Source organism: Egretta garzetta, unplaced genomic scaffold (assembly GCF_000687185.1).
Source record: "Egretta garzetta isolate BGI_Z169 unplaced genomic scaffold, ASM68718v1 scaffold445, whole genome shotgun sequence".
NCBI lineage: Eukaryota > Metazoa > Chordata > Aves > Pelecaniformes > Ardeidae > Egretta > Egretta garzetta.
This window is the reverse complement of record NW_009259855.1, coordinates 687,874-701,609: the sequence shown is the minus strand read 5'-3', so window position 1 is coordinate 701,609 and position 13,736 is coordinate 687,874. Positions and strand designations below refer to the sequence as shown.

General features: G+C 41.1%; 1 protein-coding gene across 7 annotated transcripts in view; it reads right to left on the bottom strand.

Moving 5' to 3' along the window:
• Positions 1 to 1,349: 1,349 nt before the first annotated feature.
• Positions 1,350 to 13,736, bottom strand: part of CTPS2 (CTP synthase 2) — a 77,852-nt gene continuing 65,465 nt past the window's right edge. For all 7 annotated transcript variants that reach the window (XM_035895494.1, XM_009639957.2, XM_035895500.1 and 4 more), the window contains 2 exons: positions 4,234 to 4,344; positions 1,350 to 2,613 (listed from right to left, as the gene is read on the bottom strand). In XM_035895494.1, coding sequence (XP_035751387.1) covers positions 4,275 to 4,344 — 70 coding nt within the window. In that variant the 3' untranslated portion in view covers positions 1,350 to 2,613; positions 4,234 to 4,274. The remainder of the gene's footprint in view (positions 2,614 to 4,233; positions 4,345 to 13,736) is intronic.

Sequence of the window (13,736 nt, the reverse complement as noted above, 5' to 3'; positions counted from 1 at the left end):
CAGTCCCAGCTCTGGCAGGCAGGTGCTCAGCCATCTCCAGGAAAGCAGGGCTCCATCACGCGTAATGGTGACTTGGGAAGAAAAATACCATCACTCCGAACGTCCCCCCCTTCCTTCTTCTTCCCCCAGCTCCATATGCTGAGCATGACATCATAAGGCATGGGACAGCCCTTAGGTCAGTTGGGGTCAGCTGTCCTGGCTGTGCCCCCTCCCAACTTCTTGTGCACCCCAGCCTCCTCACTGGTGGGGTGGGGTGAGGAGCAGGAAAAGCCTTGACTCTGCGTAAGCCCTGCTCAGCAGTAATGAAACCATCCCTGTGTTATCAACCCTGTTTCTAGCACAAATCCAAAACACAGCCCCACACTAGCTATGGTAAAGAAAACTAACTCTACCCCAGCCAAAACCAGTATACACTCTCAGCCTTTCCTCACAGGAGGGATGCTCCAGTCCTTTAATCACCTTAGTGGCCCTTCTCTGGACTCCCTCCAGTATGTCTCTCTTGTACTGGGCAGCCCAGAACTGGACGCAGCACTCCAGGTGTGGCCTCACCAGGACTGAATAGTGGGGAAGGATCACCTCCCTCAACCTGCTGGCAACACTGCTAATGCAGCCCAGGATTTGGCTGGAAAAGGCTCCTTTGCCTCCTTCCATTTTGGAAACGGCATGCTGCTGCTTCTCTCAGCTCAAACAGGAGATGGGTCCATTGTGGCAGTAATGTATTTGTCTCCAGGATGCTGCTTCGTGTGGCACAGTTAGCAGGAAGAGGATTGGGAGATCAAGGTGCTGTTTCCAGCTTCACTCCAGGTTGTACGTCTTTTTGTCTCCTCCATTTTCTGGATAAATCACAGCTTCTCACAGACAATACAACTGGGACGTGATTAAATGAAAAATGCGCTTCTTGACACCACAGTTCACAATTGGCACCGTGATTCTTTAACACAGTAGCTAAGCACTTTGAGTAACACAATTTAATATATTTGAAAATACATTTGCATGCTACAGACAATCTTAGGAACGCCTCACCTGTCACAAACCGGTGGCCAGTGCCTCTCATGGGGGAAGACATACAGTGACACCAATTCTGTTGATACCTGCTATTTCTCAGGCACACATTTGCAAACCACTTCACAAAAACACTGCCATAGGAACACACTTTATATTTCATTGCCATTAAAGCTTCTTTTAGTGAAGAGATAAATTGGCTGTGTAACCTGAGGTTTTCTAAAGCAACACAAAGAGCTCTCAAAGTTAACTGTTTTACAAAGCTGTAATAAGGGACACAGTGCTTTTTATTTTTGTACAGATATTTATTTACCTTTTGATGAATTTAAAAAGTCACTTTGCCCAAAACCAAAATGAAACACAAAGCTCAAAATTCAGAAGTTTTCTTTACAGGAGAGAGTGCCCCAGGCATTTGGAGCCTGTGAGTTACACAGCTCAGCTCCAGCTTCTGTGACAGGTCTGATGATGCCACATTGCTGATGGGATCCAGCCTTGAACACCGTACAGCACCTCTCGCCTCCCCCTTCTCTCCCAGCGATTCAGGCTGCAGTCCTGGCTTTGCAGGGCCGCCTGCAATTGTCACGCATTCCCAAGGAAGAACAGATCCAAGTCTACCTAGACGTGATCATGCAACGTACAGGTGCAGATCAACGCATGACAATCACTTGTGATTTGTGAGTTAAGATATACCATTCCATTCTATTGGGGAATGAGTGTTGTGACCATGGGGTGGTCGCTGGGTGAGGGAAAACAAGGGTGAACCTTAATTCACCTTTATACTCATTTACTGAAATTCACTGAGTATTGCACGGCTGGAGCCCAGATAATGCTCCAAGTTTATGACTGGTTCTTCTACAACTTTCATACAAGTGTTCAAATTACATTTTAACGTATGAGTGTGTTTACTTTCTCTCTTACAAAATACAAATACAAAACCACCCTCTAATATCACTTCTGTAATTTTGTAGGTCAGAATTACGTTTGGTATTATCAGACTTTCAGGAGAAATAAGAGCAAATAAACTTGAACTTTTGTAAAGTGAAATCACTTGTAAAAGCAAAGTGAAAACATGTGTATCCATCAATTATTATAATCGCAAAGAGCTGAAATACAGCAACGATTTCTCATTTGTACATATTGAACAGCAAAAAAGTAAAAAAAATATATATATACAAGCTTAATAGGGAAACAGACCTCAAACAGCTCTCTACTGCTTATGGATACGACAACTTTCCCTTAAATTTTTTAGTGCATTCCCCCTCATTCACAAGAACTAATGCATTTTGTCTTCCTGTTCTAAGGCAAACTGAAAACAATCAAATCTTCCTTCAAATCGAGAATAGTTGTGAACTAGTGAATTACTGCATATTCACCTGAGATCATTCTGAAATACAGGACAAGATCAATAGTGATTAACAGCTAAGGTGCACAACCATTTTGCCATTTTTAAAGAGAAACAGCATTTACATTGAAGATTTTTTGCTACAGGACAGTAAAACTGTCATCTGTAAAGAGAATTATTGAAAACAGTACAGGAGGAGACACTATGAGGACCATAAGCAGCTTACTCTTCTACTTTCTTCTATTCAATATTGTCCTGTTCCCAACTTTCTGTAACATAAAAAGAGGGAGGGGAAGAAAGAATAAATGGAAAAAAAATAATGACTAAAAACATTTATTCTGTAACTCAGTTTATTTCATGCTTATGTCAGGTTCTCTCAAATCCACTGACTGACTTCGAAGTAGTCCTAAGGTAAATACTACAAGTAGATGCATTTTGTCTAGGTCAAACAGCATAAAGCAAAACCACAAAGCTAAATATAGTCTACATGTGTATCCAGCTCTGATTACTGGGTAGAATTAACCCTGAGGTAAAAATAAAGGAGCCAATGCTTCTGTCCTTCTTTTATATCTGGCATTAGTTATTTAATCCTTTCTAGAGTAATTCTGTTGAATACAACTGGTATCCACCAGTGCCATGTTCAAACAAAATGAGCTTGACTACTGAGAACTGCTTAAACACATCACAAAAGCACATTCATCCAAGCACTGAAAAAGTCACACCTGCAACAATAAGCAAGGTCAGAGCTAAAGGGTCAGGCCTGTACTACGTTTTGGTCTCAAGAAACAGAGCCATAGCCATGTCTGGAGGTGGGAAGGATCTGGGCAAGAGAGAAAAGCAACATTTTGTCTACTTATTTTTTGGTCACCCTAGGACATGCATCAGTACTGTATCTGCATGCACCAGGTCATGAAATAATTTAACATTTTGTTCTCTGCTCTCATGATTTGGGGATATATTATTATCTTTAACATGTGGTACATGAGAGGGAAAAAGAAATAAATTAAAAATCACAGCAGAAACCCATGCTGCGCCTAAGGACTAAACTCCAAATTCTAGCATCTCATGCCAGTATTTTAATCAGGAGACCATCAGGCAGAAATGCATCATTCATATGCAGCCTTAATCGTCTGTTTGGCAGAGCTGCTTTGTGACTACACCCTGTGAGAGGAATAAAATCAGAGGGGGAAAGTTGCGTCCTGCTTACAGAAGTGCTCAGAAATACTGAAAAGCATGAATGTACACAGGAAATTAAAAAAAGACTAAGATTCAAACCCAGATCCAGCAGAGATCACGTGTCTCACAGGAAATCTAACCTCCAAACTGAAAGGAAATCTATGGCTACTATGCTTACAGGTGAAAAAAACAACCAATCCAACATCACTTTGGCAAAGCCCATGGCAAACAAAGCTACAATTTTTTAAAACTCATTTGTATCTTTCACTCTGCAAATTAAATCCAAGTATTTATATCTTGGGATGTCTTCACTGAATCAATGCATCAAATGCAATTACAGGTGAATATTAATGCGAAACAAAAAGTCACATCAACATAGCGTACTTGAAGTGATCCAACTTTGCAAACTGAAGTAATAAAAAAAAGAAAACAATTTTTAAATGTATTTTCATTGTACCTTCAAACACTAACACCGCTTGATTTTGTACAGCATCCTACATATCAGCTGTACCCAGAACACTTAGCAGACTTTAATATCACAGCTGCAGAGTTAAGCGGCAGAAGAGGAAAACAATTAAGTGCTGCAGGCAAGAAAGAAAACAAGCTCTCAGATGGGATTTGAAACAAAAGTGACAATCAAGATAACTTTGTCTTCTGTTTTAAGTCTGGAAGAAATAAATGTCATAAAGCAGTCTCAAAATAATTCAGTTTACCTCAATAGCATCATCCATTTCTGTGATCTCATACAATCATTTCAGCTTGTTTCTGAATTAGGAAACTCTTTTTCTGGAGAGCTGTCATCACTGAGGTCACTGTAGCTGTCACTGTTAAAAGCAATACACAGTCAGAAGGTTTTAAACCAAATACGTGATTTCAAACCCTCCAACCCAGATGATGCAAATGACCAACACTTTCCTCAAATGCAACCCACTTCCAGAAAACTACTTTAAGCTCATGCTCAGTTTTGATATTTTAGAATGCCTTCCTCTAGAGGAACGGGCTTAAGTTTGGAGTCTAAGATCTGATGAGAAAAAAATATTCTACCTGATAAACAGTACGTTCAATTTCTTTTTGTTTGGCTCCCTTACATTCATTCCACAGTTTGCTGGTGCTGCATGCCTGCCAGCAGGATTAGCATTGTGGAGAGTAACAGGTATTCAGAGCAAGACTAAAAGGAATTTCTCCTTTATGATGAAGAAAATGATTGTTTTGACCAAAGAAAAAGTTAAGACAACTTTAACTCTATTTACTCCAAATGCTTCAATGTATACTTAAGTTACAATTCTTGCTCTTCCACTCAGAACATAAATAATTTTCACTGCACCAAGCAATATCCTGAAACTTTTTCCTGAGGTTTTATCCCCTTCTCCTGTTTCCTGAGAGAAGCAGACTGGTTTTCACAGAACAAACTGCCATGCAAGTGATCATTTTGTAAGTGGCTGAAACAAATAAACAGTGAAGGACAGGAATCACCACAATGACTGAGAAAGAAGTGCCCACAAACCACAGTTTCAGTCAGCTGTGATGTCTATCAGATCTCCACGTTCACCTTAACTCTAAGTGCAACAAACTGCACCTCTTCAGAAGAGCCTCCAGCCTCAACCTCCCCCTACTACGCTTCACTTCTACAGTCTGTTTCCCAGATAGCTGAATTTCCCAAGATCAGAAGCCAGGAAAGGGAGCCCAGGGAACCACCAAGTACATTTGAGCAGCAATAACTCTGGTCAGTTCTGTGATGCTTCAGAGAGCAGGTTATGGTTAACACAGTACAGGTGGGCATCTCAGGCCTCGTTTGTCTGAGTACACTGGTGGCAGCCTTGGGTACCAACTCTACTGCAGCCACTGCATACCATCCTGTCACATCTCACTCTTGCCACGTACACCTTCACATTCTCACCACATACATCTTCATCCTCCAGCCAACAGGACCTCAGTCACGTCACGCTCCCCACCTCTGGGGACCATCTCGCACTGAGACATCAAGCACATAATCAGCCCATGACCCACCTAGACACAGCCTTATCAGTTGATCCACAGTGAGTGCCTGCTGTGTAGTGTTCCAAGGGGAACTATGTAACCCCGCAGCTGGAGATATTTGATTTAGACTGCAGTGTGGGACAGCGAACAAACTGCACTCAGTTATACTGGTGCTTGTTACTGAGCACTGAATTTCACCCTCTCTTCTTTGAAAAAAAAAAAAAAAAAAAAGCCAACAAAGATTAGGTAAAAACATAGCCATTTTAGTAGAGTGGGACAGGAGGAGTGGCACTAACAGCCATCTCATTTAATTTCTAGCCCTGACTGTTAGGAAAGCCTCCCACAGTCACAGCAATCACTGTACCAAATTCTGTACAAAACAGAGTAGATATTCCAACTGTTCTAACATTAAGACTTTGCCTATAGCATTCTGTCCTGTCTTCGCACGACACACATGTTGTTGATGCGGTTCTTACAAAGAGTGTGTCATACCAGGCTAGCGAGAAATGCTCAATTCGATCATTTCACCAGCTGGCAAACAATTACACAGTTCAAGTGAGGAAAGTGTTGTTAACAGCATGATCAAGCATGCCAGATGCACACAGACAAACACAACATCACCAACATCGTACTTACTTCTTTCTGAAAGTACCCATGGAAACATGGAATAAAAATTCAGTATTATTAAAACAGTTTTGCATTTTCACATCACAGCAAAATAGCAAAAATTGTCCACACAACAGAGGCTAAAACTGTGATTGCAGAGCTGTGTAATCTCATGATAGCCCTGGTTTAAGCCCAAAGTCTTCAGAGAAATTTTTTTTTTAATGGGCTGCCCAGTGGCAATCACAGCCCAAAACATATGCCAGAGCTCCATATACAATCAGTACGGGAGATAGATGCTTAAGTAGAAATGCTAGCAACCAACAAGATGAGTGCAGAACTGCCCAGCTTCATCTCCTGAAGACAGTTAGGCACTGACCTCCACCCAGCACTCTCAACATTGGTCCTCCCCCACTCAATGACGTAGGTTTTAGAGGTATTTGCCCATAGAAGCACTCACATAACGCTGGCCGCTTCTGTCATTTCATTGACTTACCACCCTAACGCCTCAGGCCTGTTTCCAGTTTGCAGAAGCTGAGGGTCACTTGGCTAGCCACTAGCGCAGAGGCTAAAACACTTATGTGGCCGATGACAATTTTGTTCCTGTTCCCACATTGCCCAATTCAGTACAAGGTTTGATTCCACATCCCAGAGTAGGACTCTTGTCACCGCATTCTTGACTGTTTTGTGGTAGCACCTCATGGTCTCCCCTACTTTAGGGCTGCCCTGCTGGCTGTAAGTCAGTTTTGTTTCCTGGAGGCAGGCCACAGTGGCAAGAAAGGTAGGGGAAATGCCCAGGTCAGGGTCAGCCCTTGGGCTTCAGACCCAGGTAACTGTCAGTCTCGCAGTTTCAGCTGCTTGAATGTCATCTCCAAGCACCCCCAGAAGCCGTGGCATCATATCAGCAAGAAGAACTTGGGCTCCAAGGAAACCTGAACTTCTTCAAGGGCTAAGCTGCTGGTGGACTTGGAAGTAAACTGGGACTCATGAATCCTGGCATATCTGCACCCAGGTGCTGTAGCTTCAAACTAGTGCTCATACCCAGTTTGCAAGGTTTACCGTGATACGAACTGTGTTCAAGTGGTAAGTCATCTGAAGAAAAACCCCAGGTGGCATTAACCACAAACAAGTCATCACCTCTCTTAGGAATAAATGTGTACTTCCTTCCAAATTGCATTGAGTTACTACACAGATATTAAACACAAAAAACAAATGGATATTTTGTGCTCACAGTTGCTAATATTGTATAATCTTAAATGTGCTGGCTATGAAAGTGGCGGTGGTGGGAAATCAAACAGCCCAGCTTTTCCTTTATGAAATTCTTTTTCACATTGAGCCCTCAACTGAAAAAAATATGCCTACACTTCCTTCAGCAAGCTTCCTCTGTGTACAAATTAATCAGTAATTATCTTGGGCAGGAACTTGACACCCACTTCACCTCCTTGTTTGTAACCATTCCCACAACAGTGGACTCCAACAAAAAGGAGCTAGCTAACAGATCTAAGGCCATCACAGCAGTTCTATTCCATCTTTTTTTATTTCAAGGGATCTGAAGTATAAAGACGTAGCCAAGAGAAAAAGAGTATACAGTGTCACGCCATCTAGTCAGTCACTTCAGTCTTCAGATGAAGAATTTTGGTCACTTTGATCCTTACACCTAATCTACCTGTAGTTAATGGAAACACATTCACTGCAAAGTGAAATATCAACCAGAACCTAGCTGGTATTTTACTCTGCAGTTAACTGCAACATGAAACACCTACTAGTACCTAGCTGGTATTTCACTTTGCATTGAACTGCAACGTATTTCCTGACTGAAGCAAGGGCAATGCCCTCTGTTGAGAAATTACATTATGGTTTTGCTTTGTTTTAAAGTTCACTCATCCTCAGATCCCTGTCTTCTGAAGTCATAAGCATTAAAAAGACCTTCCTCCTGCATGTGTTCCATTATTACCAAATTCATGCCCGTTTCAGATCTCTCTGTTCTACTGACAGAGGTATCATTGCATCTCTGCTATGCATCGGTCTAAAGCACGGAAGGAGGCAAGATGTGAAGATTGCCTATCGGTATGGTATGGAAGGCAGCCGATAGCTGGGGCCACATGGCATGAAGCTGGAATGCATCACTTCAGCAACCAATCTCAGCTGCAAAATCATTACAATTAAGATTCATTTAAAACCTGTATTTCTCAACCAGCTGCTCAAAAGCACCCAACTGCCTGCTTTCAACGTTTTTATTAAGAAACACAGACAACTGTAAAACAGGTACTCCTTGAATGTTTGTCCTGGTTTCGGCTGGGATAGAGTTAATTTTCTTCACAGTAGCTAGCATAGTGCTGTGTTTTGGATTTAGTACCAGAAGAATGTTGATAACACACTGATGTTTTCAGCTGTTGCCAAGTAGTGCTCAGACTACTCAAGGACTTTTTGAGCTTCTCCTGCTCGCCCAGGTGCATAACAAGCTGGGAGGGAGCACAGCTAGCACAGCTAACCCAAACTGACCAAAGGGCTATTCCATACCATATAACGTCATGCTTGGGGGGGGGTTAGTTAGTTTTTGGTCGGTCGTCCCGTTCGGTCGGTCGCGGGCAGTGTGGTCGCAGCTCGAGCTGTGTGATCGCGGCTCGGGGGGAGTGATCGCGGCTCGGGACGGGCTGGGCACCGGTCAGTGGGTGGTGAGCAATTGCATTGTGCATCACTTGTTTTATATATATATTCTGTATATTCTCTTATTATTATTATTATTATTATTATTATTACTATTGTTATTCTTCTCTCTTATTAAACTGTCTCTATCTCAACCCACGGGTCTTACTTTTTTTTCTTTTCTCCTATTCTCTCCCCCATCCCACAGAGGGAGGGGGGGGAGTGAGCGAGCGGCTGCGGAAACACAGACAACTGTAAAACAGGTACTCCTTGAATGTTCTGTTTGTTTAATTTGGAAAATCCAGATCAACATTCTTTAGAAACGAGTATTTGGCACAGTTCCAGAGGGCCTTTTTCCATCCTTTTAAAAAGTATAATTGACAAAAAAAGTCCTTTTCCAGAAATGTAAGCAATTTAAAACAATTGTTACAGCAATGCTACTCCCTGCAAAGGCAGAAGCCAAGCTAAGTGCATTTCTTCCTCAATGCAAATTAAAGATAAATGTAATTACATTTCATACAGGCTGTGGCTGTTAAAAACAAACAATTGTTATAGCTTTTGAGAACCTAGCAAAAAGAAATCTGTCAATTATTATTATTATTTATTCCCCTCACAAAAAGCTGAATGATTAAAATTATTATAGTCATTAAAACATTATCTAAAATAAATGCATATTTGATTGTGCAATGGTTATAATTGCAGTCACCCATATTTCTCGGTGCATATTTTTATGATCATTATATTATCATAAAAATGATCGTATATCGTTTATTATGATCACCGTCATTATATGATCCTATGTTTCCATGAACCACCATTTCATTAAAGAATCCCTCAGCACATACATAAGACTCCTGAGTTCCAACCTGCCAGACATCTGCACTCACACAACTGACCTAGGATAATGGTTTTATTAGGACTCAGCGTTACAAAAATCACAATCAATATGCCAGAACATATCTGGGTGTTATAAAAACTCCCAGCCGAGTCTCACGCATGGGATTCAATTAATTCAGCTTCAGACATCTTCATCTGAGATAGATACCACCAGCTCCTTACAATCAATGGAGACAAACAGGCACTTGTAGGGTGTAATGCTTCTGACCCACTTAACCATTATCATGAGCTATTTGGCTCCTTTAAGTTCATATTCATTTAGCGACTACAGAAAAAGACCTGGGGTGACTAGGTCAGAAGTGTCTTCACTGTAAACACCTAACTTTAAAATGAAAAAGTAACTGCCATAACTAACCATTGCTAAGTTCATCACTAAGTACCACTACAGCTGAGAAGGGCTTTCCTTCAAAAATTTTTCTGTAGTTTTCTGTAAGAGCTCTGAGGGTACCAACAGGTCTTAGCTGCCCTGACCACCCTCCCCTGGGGCCTCCATCGATGGGCCCAGGGGCCTTGGCTGAGATATGTCACAGGCATGCCTGTACCCATCTCTGCCATTCTGTAGTCATTTGTTGACTGGACTTCCCGGACTGACCTCAAACCTAATTCATCACTTCTGCACTGAACTGTGTGGAGGACATGGTGACTGTCACTGGAGCCTGCCTGCTTGCCTTCTTTGGCAACTGTTCTACTGACTCCTGCTGGAGAGGACACTATCCCTACCAATACAGTTGCCACCCTTGGCTCCTGGATTGTCGTCTTTTGTGGAGCAGCCCCTCTCTTGCTGCTCTCTTGACAGTCTTCAAGCCACAAGATTTCCTTTGCTTTCTTCTGAAATGTCTGGATTTGGCTAACGTCAGAAATACAACGCTGTGCGAGAAGTGTTCTTGGTTGGGGACAATGTACAGGGGACATCAGAGATAGCCCTGCCCATACCTTCTTTGTCTCTCATACACCAGAAGGTGTCACACAGGCTGTTTCCTGTTCTGCTTATAGATGCTTGCCCAAACCTCCCTACACAGCTGATGTGGGAGATGGTTGAACAGTACGTTAGTGCGGTAAGCACCATATGGGCAAGTCTTCCGAGGTTTTTTTCTTTATGCACTGCTCCTTCTGTCCTCTGGCCGCTTTTGCTCCTTGTCTCTGAATGCAACTCATAAGTCATCTTTTATTAATACCCTGCCCAGAACTTAACAGAGTACTCTGTGACTAGATGGTGTTGGATTGGTGCCTCACATTAGCATATTCACTAATGACTTGCAAAAATTTATTTTGGCGGTAGTCCTAGTTGCCCACGCTTTCTCACTTAGGAACATCTCTCACTTACTACATTTCCTCCCATCTACTGGACATTTCTGTTCACATTATTTATCTTTAGCTTGTTACTCTCTTCCTCCAAAGAAAGACAAAATTTCATTATTTTTAGCACTCTTGCAGTCCATTAATAAAAATGTTGGTTGAGGAGAAAGAAGAAATAAAGCCTGCTGATGCTAAACTGGCTATGGGGGAGAAAACCAGCAGCATGGCTTTACTGTAGATCAGTGGGTTTGCAATCCATATGAAACTGTTCCCAGAGAAAAGACAGTTTTTTATTACTCTTCCCAAACAAAACTCTGTAAGACTCAGTAAAAGCCAACAGCGCTGCATGTGAAGTTCCCCTCTTCATCCACTAGTTTTCTATAAAACCTTTTTGTTTTCTCTTTAAAAAAGAATGTGTTTGTGGGTATTGTACACTTTCTGAGAATCTCCTGTGATTCTGTTCTATTCTGTCCTTTAAAATGAAACATGTAAACTGGCAGCCTCTCACCTTCCTCAGCTCCATGAGAAATGGCAACTTCAGTATATTTCCATGGAAAGATTTGGAAAAGATCATGATTTAAAAGCATTCACAAGGAAATGAAGCGCGTGGCTTTGTCTGATGGTTAGGGACTCATGCCATAATGCATTACAGGCTGAAACCACAGAGGCAACTTAGATGCCCAGCTACCACTTCAGGTAACTAAGGAATAACTCATCACTGAATTATTTTGAGAACTTTGCTCAGTTATTGACTGACTCTGTACGCACCAAAGCTCCTGGGAACAAGTTTACCCCAGAGGATGCATTCCAGTCTCAAACTAGGTATGCTCATGCCTATGTGTAAGCATTCTCAGGCTGCCTCCCAGACCAGGCCTCACAAAAATTTAAGAGAAGGTTTATGCACTTTTATTTATTTAGGGCACTCTCCTGGGAGGTGTGATGCATCTTTAAATTTACTGTTTGTTTTGCTTAGAAGCTAGGGCTTCTGTCCAGCTGTCAGATGTTCTAAAATTGCGTCCTAATTATGGGGCTGTTAAATGTTCTGGGGTAACGATTTGCTGTTAAGAATCTCATGCTGAAATACATATTTCCTTTTGTCTCAGGACTTCATCATTAGTGTTTTTAATAGCCTAGTTTAGCTAATCTGCTCAACTTGCTGGCCTGCACAAATTCTCTTTCAGGTTACATCTTTGCTCTAGTCAACAGCATGACTACAATTCATGTAGGCAGTGCTGGATGAGTTGTGCAGAAAATCCTCTCCTCAGATTTGTTTCAGTCTTGTTATGACATGCCTTAGCTTTCCTTCTCAAAGAAATCACCAGCCCTCTGGGGTTTAAAGGTTTAAATTGGAAATCTTTTCCACTCAGCAGGTGGCTAAGTTAATATGAGTGGGTGTGCTGTAATTAGCATTGAAATTCCCTCCTGAATGTTCTTCCCTGCACAATATTCCTCTTTTAGCCTCAAAATCTTTCTCTATTCCAGTGCTCTTTCTCAAGACAAAGGGGTTTGCTTGACTGCTGAGTAACTAGGTAAATGGTAAAATTTGTATTTTTATATATAAAAGTTTTGGGGTATAAATTTTTGTCTTTGCTAAATGTTTAAGTATTGGTTGAAGATGAGCATGAAGAAAAAAGTTAGGTATACTTTTTTATTGATTAATTCAAGTAAATGTGAGTGCAGCACATTCAGTAATTGCTAAAACTTAAAGTCAAGGTTAGAAAACATATTTGCTATAATGCTAAGGGATTTAAATTTAAAGTAGCAGGACACATGCAGATCACTCATTCAAAAAAAGTAATTTTTCTTCCTCTGAGAGATGAAGAGGTATACTTATGGCAGTAAAAGATACGGTATTGGGACCTGGGAAACAAGATGAATTGTGAGGCAGAGAGTGCCCACAAGAGGAAAAGAGTGATGATCACTGTGCCTGAAGACTCCCTCCCACCAAGCACCACAAAAATTTGACCTGTGTAATGCACTGGCATGAATTTTAAAAGGTAGATAATGTTACGACTGCCAATAACAATGACAGGCTAAGGTAATAGGAGTATTTCAATCAAGCTGTAGTTTGCAGATCAGAAAGAAATTCTGTATGTACAATTGGCCAGGGTAAGCAAAGATGAAGTGCATTTATGAAAGACAACTGATACCCATAAGGAGCAGGGTACCATAATAAATTGATCTGGTCTGGCTTGGCTATTTTCCATTACTTCTGAAACCTGAATAAAATTTCTATTTCTTGCTTAAGAAAAGGACCTCATTTAATAGAAAGCAACACTCAACACCCACCTCCCCTAAAATTAGTAAGTTTGGTGCCTTGTTTAGAGGAAAAGCCACTAAGCCAGAGTCAGATCTGTTCTGTGTTATTATTCAGTCATTCTGTGATATTTATATTTTTTAAATTTTTTTTAATTTTTGTTATTGTACCTTACACTTCCCTCTAACTTCTTATTGTTATTGTAATGAAATTGTAACTGTTTATTAATATCATTGAAATAAACAAGAATGAGTTAACACTGGCTAAAAACTACTGCTACATTCAATAAACCAAAAACTGTGTCCAAGGGAACTACGACAAAGGATTTTAGTTTGGCCAAACCATCCAGTTTTGATCTAGATCCAAAGCCTTCCATAAGTCTAAAGATATCACAACTGTTTTGTTTCAGGCCTGTCTCTGACAGATGTTATTAATTAGTTAGCTACTGCAAAATAAAATCCGTGTTTTCTTTTTTGTTACTATCATCTTTTAATACAACTAGTTAAGAATTCCACTTCATTGCTTGATCCTCTAGCAAAT